We start from the raw sequence: 12,080 nt of genomic DNA on the forward strand, positions 1-12,080 counted from the left end.
AATCATTTCTGTCGTCTTCACTGTATCCCCAGTACCTAGCATTGTACTTGGTAAATGTTGAATAAATGAGCTTTGTCCTCTGTCCTCTGAATAATTTCTGTAGGAGAGCATGTCAACAAGCTAGTCATTATATCTATTGTTAATCTTGTCATGTTCAGCAGACAAAAATGCAAGCAAAATTTTCTAAAAATTCCATTTTAAAGATTCAGTAAGTAATATTTACATGTAATTATTAAAGCCTTAAGGCTGGAAATTATTAAGTGAGGTGGTTACACTTTATTCTGGCAGATAATTCACTAGTATAATTGTGCCTTTTGTCTTAATTCTGTGCCTGCCTGCATGATGAAATTCAGTAATGCTCTTTATCTTATAGATTGATTATTCAAATTTAAATTCAGCTTTATAATTATAGTACTTACCTTTTTAAAAAGCAGACTTTCAGCATATTATAATGATCTCACTAAATGTCATTCTCTGAAAATGACTTTGTTAATATTTGATCATCCCTTACTTTATTCCTTATATACTTCATATGATACAGTAATCTCTATAACATTTTTATCTTTACAGTCTTGAATTTGTAGTCCACTTACATACTCTTTAAAGCAAATATAAGCATTTTTGTCATAGCTACTGGACCATTGGTCCAAAGCATATTTGATGTTTTAAAGGAGTGCTAGTATTTATTTACTTAAGATAAAAGAATGAATAAGAAAATTTCCCAACTCCTGATAAGAAAAAGTTTCTAGCTTGCAGTCATATTTTTCTTTGTGGTTCACATTATTATAGATGGTATTTTTATTTTTCTCAGGGACGTTCATTGTTTTGTTTATACTAGTTTCCATTAATTATCAATGTTTTTTCCCCTTCATTTAAGATATGACACAAGACTTAAAATTCATGGCAGAAGTACAGTAGTGTCATATTTGTGAGTTTAATGAATTCTAGAGATAGGTATAAGAAAATAAACACATTCTACCAAGTTAATGTGACCCTGGCAATTAACATTTTTTCAAAGTAGTTATTTAAGATCCTATCTAAATAGGCTATAAATAAAACTACACTAAAAGATTATTCAGGATCAGGCTCTTATGTACTAGATAGTGGGATATTTGCCACATTTTCTCCTCTTAAAAGTTTAAAAACTCCATTTGTATTTGGAAAGTGTTACCTATTGTAGTTTTACTTTATTTTGCATTGTTATTGATAGTAGAAAGCAAGGACTTAGTATCTCTCAGTCACATATAAGACTTGGTGGATGGTGTGTGATGGTTTCAGAATCTCATTTTTAAAATAAAATTGTTTGAAAATACTACATAGCAAGAAAAATTTCAAAGAGTGCAAAAAGTTTTGCAGTCATCCATTAATACGACCTATGATCAAAGTTTTTATTAGGTTAGCAAAATTGAATTAAGTACTATTGGACGTACAGTTTTTCCTAATGGCTTTTAACATGATATAAATCATTGTAACAAAATGATAAAAATGTCAACTATACCTTACTAAAAACAATAAAATTTAATTTAAAAAGATAACAGTTTATTTGAGGGAGCTGTGCTATTTTTGGCCTTTCAACTTTGGGCAGTTTATCCTACTGTTCAAAATAGTAAGTGATATTAAGTCAAATTGTCAAGTACCATTTTTATTTTATTCAGCACCTCTGGAAAAATTGCATATTTGAACCTTCAGATTTGGACTAAAACATAGTATTTAAGGATCCAGTATTATTTACACAACTTTGAGAGCTGAGATTATGTATAAAAGAACATTGTTTCTTTTCACTGGCTATTCATTTAAGGGCATGAGCACCAGTCTCAGTGAGAAGAGAATCTTTAGATTATTGCCTTTTCCAAGATCTACAGAGGAGTACGAGAAAGCAATTTTAAGAAAATTCTTACTCCTCTGTTGTTTGTTATCTTTTTTCTGTTGCTGCTCTCTCAGTCCCTAAGTTTTCATCTCTGTGTTTTTTCCTTTTTCTTAAATCTTTTGTGTTGAGGCATTTTGTTTTTAGTTTTTAAATATTAAGCTTCCATTACATATTTGGGTGTATTCCATCTACCTCATTTATTGACTGCATACAGAAGTGAGGCAAACAAGCTCAGGGTTTAAAAGCAATGATTTTGAGAACTTACTTTTAAAGACTTTTTGGGAAGGGGGGGTGTCAGATTTAGACTTACTACTTCTGTGTTAGTTTCCTAATCCATAATGGAGCGTGACTTGCGCTTTTCTTTTTCATTGCATTTTGGTTAGAAAACCTGAAACAAGTAGTATTTTGTTGTTTGCAGGCCTTCCTAGGGAAGTTGAAGATTGGTGAAGGAAAATATGTAGGAAAATTACTTACTTTGTAGTTTTGCTAAAAAGAAAATCATGTAGTTGTCTTTTATAAAATTCTTTAGTATCTTAAAATACCTGTGGTATCTTCAAATCTCAGGGCCTTAAAGTAAAACATTTTTTCTTAGCAGAATGTTAACTAATCTATATAAAAAGATGACTTGGCAGTTTTAATTGTGAACTTTGATGTTTTAGAACCTTTGAATGTTCCAACATTGGGTGTATTTTAAAACTTGACAGATGTTCAACAATTTAATTATAATCAGATTTTTCTATTTCAAGACACTCTTTAGAGCAGGAAAGTTTCAGAAATTGAGGAAGAGGGGTGCCTGTTTGGCTCAGTTGGTAGAGCGTGTGACTCTTGATCTTGAGGTAGTGAGTTCAAGCCTCATGTTCGGTGCAGAGCTTACCTTAAAAGAAGTAATAAAGTGCATGCCTTTAAAAGGAAAAGGATAATATTTTTAAAAAGAAATTGAGATGGATGGAAATTTTAAGAATACTAAATTTGTAATTGTTTGCTTTCAGTCAGAAATTGGGTTTGGAAAAATGGAAACCTATATCAAATTGGAAAAGCTTGGAGAGGTAAGCAGATACGTACTTCAAAAATATAAAACACCTTTTTTTCTTGTTCATTATCCAAACTCCACAATTAGTTCACAGTTTTTACCAGCCTAGAAGAAAAAATGTAAGCACTGTAGTCTAAAAGATTATATCTTGTACTGAAAAGGCAACAGAATGTTAGAAGGAAGAAAACCTTCAACTCTTGAAATTATGCCATCAATCTGAGAGGAAATGAGTATTTTTTTTATAGCTTGTAATCTTTTATCGAAGCAAAAAATATTGTGCTTTCTTGGTAACAAAATAGGCGTCTATCTGTTAGCCTCCTGGCAGTCTGTTGTCTGTGCTGTCATGTGGGAAATTGCATGAGATCAAACCTGCAAAAAATCAGAATTTAATCTCTAAAGATGAAGACACATCTCATTGAAGGTTAAGGAAATTTTTGGCTAAGAAGAGCTTGGTTTTCTTAAACTCACTACTAGTACTGACTAATTTTGAAGTGGTCTTCCTCCCAGGGTGAGAAAGGGCCAGCCAGAAAATAATGGAATTAGCTAACAGGGAAGCTTAAGAGAATTTGCGGGTTATCTTGGCAATGATAGAAGAAATCTCCTGTAGAATATGTTTGTTCTTTAAAGGAGAGTGAATGTACACAAATTCTGAAAAGTCTGAGAACTGATCAAAGTTTTCTGATTTAACATTATGTCAGTTACATTTTCAGTTTTCAGTTAACATGCTCAATTTACGATTGCAGGTGAAATACCTTTGACTCTAAAGCTACTGATCCAGTTGTTAATCTCATCAAAAGTACAAAAAGTAAATTAAATATTCTATGTTTTCATACTTGGCGGCACTCCGTAGGGCAGTGGAGAATATGGAGGCTCTGCGTATGGACTGAAAGTCCTCTTAGCTATAAGAAAACTGAGACAAATCATTGTAGAGTTTTCCTTGCAAAATGGGCTTTAACATATGCTTACAAATTAGGAATTTAGTTAGGGCTCTTTATTGTTTAGATGCTATAGATAGACTCTTAGGACATTTTGATGTGTCTTTCAAAAATGTATTTTATAGGGTACATATGCGACAGTGTATAAAGGAAGAAGTAAATTGACAGAGAATTTGGTGGCATTAAAAGAGATCCGATTGGAACATGAAGAAGGTGCACCCTGCACAGCTATAAGAGAAGGTAAAATTTGATCTTTGTGAGAAAAATGTACAAAAGAGTTTATATAGAATGTTTTAAACCAAAGCTGCATAACAAGAGTTCATTTTTTTTTAAGTAGAAAGAGCTCAGATACAGATGACTGGGAGATACATTTAGACATTAAAAAAGCTAATATTTAAAGTCAAAATATTTAACAGTATTAATTATTGTATAGGTTATAGTGAAATACTATGAAGTCATTAAAAATTATTGTCATGGATAAATATTTGACATTGGGAAATGTTATATATTATCTGTGGAGAAAAGCAAACTATAAATTGATACACACACAATATAAATACCATGATACCATTTTTTTTTTAAAGCTAGATTATCCAGAAAATGGCTTGAAGCAACTCATGAGCAATTTGGAGGGAAAAAATGGTATCTTAACCTATATCTAAATTAATCTTATAAGTCTCAATAAGTTAATATTTGAGGAAAAAACAGAAGAAAATGTTATGGAGATATTGTAACACTGGGGACAGTTTTAAGTATTAAAAACAAACCCAAAGCCATAAAATAAAAGAAAAAAATTATTCTGTTAAAATTTATACTACAGATCCCATTGGTGAATTTTTGTTTTACGCTTAAGAGAATCTTAAACTCAGTTCATGTGTTAAACTGCAGGTTTTTGTAGTCTGGCTACCACAGACTAATTAACTTTCTTTTCTTTTTTGCAGTTTCACTATTAAAGGATCTAAAACATGCAAATATAGTGACCTTACATGACATTGTTCATACAGATAAATCTTTGACTCTGGTCTTTGAATATCTGGTAAGCATTTAACAAAAATTTAGTATTTACTTTTGCTATAATAAAACATAGGAAATTGAGTTAACAGCTCCAGGGCATTGCTGTTTAGTTATTGGTATTTAATTAAATTACATGTTGTGCATTCAATATCTTTTCTCAAAAAAAACAAAACAAAACAAAAAACCACTTTTAAAAATTAGATACTGTTAAGTAAATCAGCCATGCCTTCTGAGAAGTATGTATCACACAGTAAAGTACTGTATTTTTTCAGGATAAAGACCTAAAACAGTACATGGATGACTGTGGAAACATCATGAGTATGCACAATGTAAAGGTATGTTTTAGTGTGTCATTTTAAATAGCCCTTATATTTTTCAAACATAGAAAGTAACAGGAATATAAAGGAATAGTAATTTAAGAGTTTTCAAAGCATACAAATATGTAGAATGTGGAAACTGCTGCTTAGAATTTCTTCAGGCCTGTTCAGCTTCCTGCCTTGGCTTATTCTTAATGTCCTATTGCTCTATTTTTCACCTACAAGTAAACCGAAGGTACATTCTTGAATCCTCTGTACTTGAGGTTCTTTTTTGTCAACTCCAGAGAATCGAAGACCTTCTGTGTTTCACATCGCCTTTTCTACCAAAATGCACAAAAAAAGTCTACCATTAGCTTTATAGGAATTGCTTTTTTCAGAGAGTCATTCAGAGCTCTACAGTGCTAATTCCCTTTTCTGAATCATAGCAGATTTCGAAGGCTGAGTAGGAGGTGCAGAAAGTAAAGTACCCAGAGGGTGGGTGACAGAAGCTGGTTTAGGTTATTTTTATAGCACGTAATTTGCCAGAGCTATGCAGCACCATTCTCTTTGACACCTCAGAATTTTTATAAAACCACCAATTCCAGGGGCGCCTGGGTGGCACAGCGGGTTAAGCGTCTGCCTTCAGCTCAGGGCGTGATCCCGGTGTTATGGGATCGAGCCCCGCATCAGGCTCCTCTGCTATGAGCCTGCTTCTTCCTCTCCCACTCCCCCTGCTTGTGTTCCCTCTCTCGCTGGCTGTCTCTATCTCTGTCGAATAAATAAAAAAAAAAAAAAAAAAAAAAAAACCACCAATTCCAGTGCATTATTTTAATGACACTGTCCCAGATCAGGTTTTTTTGGCGGGTGGGGGTAGATGTTGGTTAATTGTTTTGCCACAATATCAAAATCAAATTGTAAGCCTTAGTAGGCCTGTAAGCGTATGAGGATATATTTATTTTAAATCATTTTCTATAACAAATGGACTATTACTATGTAAAGTTTCTTTTCACTTTATTTTCAGTATTTATTTTCATAGAAATTGTCAGACTAGAAAAATAGGTAGATGCTTCAAACAGAATAATAAATTGTAAAATTCAGAGAACAACTATATAAGGAAAGGCTTTGTATTTTAAAGGATGTGGGTTTTTTTCTTTGACTTTTCTAGGCCAGTTGCTTTTTGTTTACCATAACATGCTTACCAAAGTATATCTTATTATTTGTAAGACTAATTTCTATTCATTTGTTTCTGTAGCTGTTTTTATACCAAATTCTACGTGGTTTGGCATATTGCCACAGAAGAAAGGTATTGCACCGAGACTTGAAACCACAGAACCTACTCATTAATGAAAAAGGAGAATTAAAGCTAGCAGATTTTGGTATGGAATGTATAAGATATTTATAAATAGTTCCAGGTGGTTACATTTATAAGAACAACTGTTGACACTGTGTGATTGCTTTTATGTGAGTTTGGAAATTTTCTCTGTAGCCCACAGAATAAGATACTTGATAAAACTTTGGTAGGTGAGTTATATTCATGAATGCCAAAAGGCATCGGTTCTCAGGTATGGTCTTGAGACCCTTGAGCATCCTGAGACCCTTTCAGGGCATCTCCAAAGGTATATATTATCAAAATTATACTAAATGTTACTTGCCTTTTTCACTGTATTAATATTTGCAGTGATGGCCCAAAAGCACTAAGGGATAAAGCTACTGGTTGGTGCTTTAGTATAAGTCAAGGCAGTGGCACCAAATTGTACTTGGTAGTCATTGTGTTCTTCACCACTATATACACTTGGAGGAAAAAAGTGTCAGTTACATATAAAAAGGTATTTGATGAAGCAGTAGTAAAACTTACTAATTTTATTAAATCTCCATCTTTAAGTACGTGTCTTTTTTAGTAGTTTATGTGATGAAATGAGATGTATACATAAAACACATTTGCTGTACATGGAAATACTATGGTTATCTCAAGGAGTAGTGCTTATGTGAGTGCAAACTGAACTAACCCTTTTTTTCAAGGAACATCATTTTTACTTGAAAAAAATGACTGACGGGCAAACTACGGGTACTCAGACTTAGGTATATTTGGCACACATTTTCTAGGAAATAAAGTGAACCTACCACTACAAGGAAAACACCTGAAAGTATTTCTTGCCAATAGGAAGGTCTGAGTTTTCAAGCAAAAATTAGATTTTGGAAATCTGAATCTGCCACTTTGAGCTCGATATTTTCCCCATACTTAAAGACTTTACTGGTGAGATGGGTAGTGGTATTAACAAATGGGTTTTGTTGGTATGTTTAGAAATCTGTAAGCATTTGGAATATCTATAACCCAGGGAATCGATGTTTTCCAAATGACTAGTATGTACATAATATTACAGAATCATGCATGGGTAAAAGATCCACTTAAAGTGCAAGATAGACCAATGAATTTTAATGTAACAAGAGTATGAGAAGTTTGCTATTATAATTTCAGTTACCACATAATCTTTAAGAAATTAAATCTGATGTAGTGTCAAAGAAGAATATGCACAATATTCAGAAAAGGCTGTTTAAATGCTCTTCCTCTTTCCAATTTCGTATCTGTGTGATCTGTGTGAGATCTGATTCTCGTATACTTCAGTCAAAGCAACATATCACAAGAGATTGAATGCAAAAGCAGTTGTGAGAATCTAAGAGTCTTCTTTTAAATTAGATTACAAAACTATGAATAAGAACATTTGTACTAATTTTTATTTTCCTTTAGGAAAAAATCTTTCTCATAAAAGTCATGTTAATACATAAGTGGTGATTTTATTGAATAAGTTTTAAATTTTTCTCAGTTTTTCTAATACGGCAAATATCTATATAAATAAAAGCTGTTTGGGTCCTCATAATTTAAAGATTTTTTAATTATGTTAGTCACCGTACTTTAAATTGTAATAAAAGGGGTCCTGAGACTAAAGAGTTTAAATGCCACTACTGAAAGGTGATTCTTTAATATGCCTGCCACCATGACTTTGTATTTATATGCTTATTAACTAATTAATTAATGCTATTTATGTCTCTCTTTAGCTAACTCAATTTTAATGAGATTACATATTCTTATTGCTTCTAGGAAGTAAATTTTTTTATATTAAACTTTGTATAGTAGGTTTTTGTTTTTTTTAATATTTCACATTTTGAGAGTTTCAGTACTCTAATAGAAAATGGTTTTAAAAAGCCAGGGCAGTTTTCACAATTAGCACTTAATCATTTTTCATAAGTGCTAATAAGTGATAATAGTAGTTTCACTTTTGGAGTATTGCATTAAATTTGAAAATATAAGTGTTTCAAATATTGCTTTGTTAATAACATTAAAAATTCACTAAGTGGTGAGTTCAGGAAATTCCTATACTTTTACTCTTTTAACTTTACTATTTGTTTGAAAGTAGGTTAGTATTTGGTTTTCCTTCCTTAAAAAGGAAATGGGTATAGGTCACATGTGTTTAAACTTAATGAGTTATTTGCATATGCTCACATTATATTGTCTCTTGGGCACAGTTTAGGCTGTTACTTTCCTTAAAATTGTTATTTTCTGTTTTGTTCTTTTTTTTTTTTTTTTTTCTGAGCTGCATTTACTGCTTCTTATTCCTTAATCATAAAATGAATAGCAGTGATAGAGAACCCCTGCTTGGCTAATAGAAATGCAAAATGAATGAATGGCAAGGACCATCAAAAATTTACTTTTGGGGGGGAATGCTAGGAGTGCTTTAAATTTTGCTTCTAACAAAGCAAGCAAGCGAATTTTATCTTTTCACAGGCCAACAAGAAATTCTGATTATTCCATGAGATAGTACAGTTTTGTCTCTGCTTTTAGTTATTTATTTTTTATTGGTCGCATAGTAAATATACTTAAGAACTGCCAGTAAGAGAGAGTCCTATAACTTTGAGTATTTTATTGTACATTGTTCTTGATCTCTATGAAAATTCTACCCTTTTTCCTGTGATTGATGAAATTCAGATCTAGGCAAATACGAATATAGACAAACATTTTCATTAATAATGGAAAATGGCTTCTGTAATTATACCATATCACAATTAATTTGGTTTGGAAAAGATGATTTCATTTTATAACAATACTGAAATTCTCATTGTGAACCAGGAATCTGTTTGAACAAGCACCCTACTTCAGAATTCTCTCAGGAACAGGAGAGTAAGGTACTGAGGAAACTATAACTTGCAGTTGCTTTGATGCTATACTTATAGGTTATAGAATAAGCAAATTTGTGGCCTGTCTTTTGTTCCCACATAACCCATTATTAATATCAGGAGATATTAGAAAGCTATCCACATCTTGCTAATTACCAAAGTTGGTAGGAAAATAATTTGTTGAACTTACTTTACCAAGTTGGGTTTGGTAGAGTAAGACTTGTAATTAAATAAGATCGTGTCAACATTGTTAAAGTTATACCCTTTAGCTGTTATACTAAACAAAAATAGTATGAATGCTGCCTAGCTATTTAAATTTCTGGTTTTATTTCAGTGCCTTTATCGAGTTTAATAAAGTATTGAATTATCCTTTTATGACATTTTTCATATTTAATATTTTAATCAAATATATAAAGTTACACATAAAAGCTCACAGCCTAAAAATGGATTATTCCTTGTTATTTGAAATAAACTATATGTTAGAATAAATTTATATTTCTTCAGGTATCTTTTATAGTTGCTTCAAGTGATCAGAATTGAATCCAGATCAAGTGGAGGCTTACAGATGCTAAAAACAACTCTCATGCCAGTGGCTCAAGAGATGAAGTTGTAACTCTCGCCTTTATTTCTGAATAATCAGTGATTCCATTTTAAATTGACAAAAGAATGGCACATGGTTTTCATCATTTACATTAATAATAGCCAAAGGCAGCATGGTCCGTTTTATTTAAAATTATCCTTAAATACTTAAAATACACAACAGCAGTGTAATTTAGTCTAAGAAAACTAAAATTGGTATAGCAAATGAAAGTTGGAATCAGGTTAAAAAAAAAAAAAAGGTAACAGAAGCCTGTAGCTATAAGTAAAACTCTTTATTTCTGTCTCATGGCCTATTTGGCATTAATTTAAGGTTCCACTTGGAAATAATTTTGGCACTATGATTCATAGAAGGCAAGTTTCTTAGGTTTACATTAACCCAGGCACTGTTACCAGGTGCATTCACATGCATAAAAATAAACATAGTCTCTGATTGTGGAATTGTTACTGTTTAATTGCATAAAGATTTGCTTACTAGACCATGCACACACACACAAAAAAATTCATAAAACTGAGTTTTTAAACTTCAGGAAACTAGAGAATAGCTGTCTCAGACATCCTTGTGACTGAAGTCATGGTGAAGATATGGGTTGGGAAATCCTTGCCATTTTTTAATTGTTTTCTTTTCCCTGTGAAGGGCTAGCCAGAGCCAAGTCAGTTCCCACAAAGACCTACTCCAATGAAGTCGTCACACTGTGGTACCGGCCACCTGATGTGCTTCTCGGTTCCTCAGAGTACTCAACACAGATTGACATGTGGTAAATACATGCAGATGTTATTGCCATTTATAATTTTGAAAGAATGTAACCATTAACACAGGCATATTGATAGATATTTGACTTTTAGGGAGATATTTTAAAGAGCGAAAATATAAGCAATAATTAAAAGTTTTGACACGAATAAGATCACCTAGGTTTACCAGTTCTATCACTTACAACTACATAATAAGCTTATTCAAATTACTGGACTTGCCTCAGTTTCCTCATTTAAGGAAATGGGAATAGTAACAATAATTACTTTAAAAAGGCTGTTTTGTGGATAATGTTAAGACCAAATGAGCTAATACTTATTAAGCATTTAGAAGAATGTTTAGTACGTCGTAGTTTAAAATAAAATTATTCTTGTCATCATTTAATATTCATAAAAATCCACTTGGTCTTAAGTTGATCTAAGAATAATAAAATATTGCAACCATCTTCCTCATATCCCACTCTGATCATGATATTCCTTTACTCAAATACCTTTGCTGCGTCCCCTTTCATTACCTATAGAGTAAGGTATAATTCATCAATCTGATACTTAATGATCTCCATAAAAACATCTCTAAACTATCTTTTCCAACTTACATTAGACTGTTCCTCTATATGAGTAATCCCTTTTAGCCAAATGGGCTACTCACCATATCTCAAAAATAACCTGGGCTTTCCCACCTTTGCACTTATGTTCATACCAGTCGACCCATCTGGAATGCCTACTGTGCATCTCCTGCCTAGGAACCTTCAAAACACAGCTTTTCATAAATCCTTCCTGAATACAACCTAGCATCCAATGACAATTCCTTCCTCTGAAATGTGGTTTCATTTATTGACTATATAATGCAGTAATAAGTCATACGCTTCCTTCTGTTGTCTTGCATTGAACAATTATATATAATTTTGTGTAACATTTTTTTAAACTTATTTTTTAAATTGTGGTAAAATATACATAACGTAGTTTACCATTTTAACCACATTTTCTACAGTTCTTTGGCGTTAGGTACATTCACATTGTTGTGTAACCTTAACACTCCAGAACTTTTTTCATCTTGCAAAACTGAAACCTCATACTCATTAGACAACTCCCCATTTCCTCCTTCCTCCAGCCACTGGCAACCACCATTCTACTTTCTGTCTCTGTGAGTTTGACATTTCTAAGCACCTCATATGAGTAGACTGATTACAGTATTTGTCCTTTTGTGACTGGTTTATTTCACCTAGCATAAATGTCTTCAAGTTTCATCCATGTTTTTAAGATACTTGACTTTACGTGTCAGAATTGCTTTCATTTTTAGACTGAGTAATCATTGCATATGTATGCTACATTTTGTTTATCCGTTTGTCAGTGGGCATATGGGTTGTTTCTACCTTTTGGCTGTTAAGAGTAATGCTGCTGTGAACATAAGTGACAAATAC

General features: G+C 32.4%; 1 protein-coding gene across 2 annotated transcripts in view; it reads left to right on the forward strand.

Moving 5' to 3' along the window:
- The window catches only part of CDK17 (cyclin dependent kinase 17), a 115,768-nt gene that overhangs the window by 90,464 nt on the left and 13,224 nt on the right, over nt 1–12,080 (forward strand). For both annotated transcript variants that reach the window (XM_045780139.2, XM_087868841.1), the window contains exons 6-11: nt 2,857–2,913; nt 3,958–4,072; nt 4,774–4,868; nt 5,119–5,181; nt 6,395–6,518; nt 10,547–10,667. In XM_045780139.2, the coding sequence (XP_045636095.2) occupies nt 2,857–2,913; nt 3,958–4,072; nt 4,774–4,868; nt 5,119–5,181; nt 6,395–6,518; nt 10,547–10,667 (575 nt within the window). The remainder of the gene's footprint in view (nt 1–2,856; nt 2,914–3,957; nt 4,073–4,773; nt 4,869–5,118; nt 5,182–6,394; nt 6,519–10,546; nt 10,668–12,080) is intronic.

This window comes from Ursus americanus, chromosome 17 (genome assembly GCF_024610735.1).
Source record: "Ursus americanus isolate L20-20 chromosome 17, mUrsAme1.1.p, whole genome shotgun sequence".
NCBI lineage: Eukaryota > Metazoa > Chordata > Mammalia > Carnivora > Ursidae > Ursus > Ursus americanus.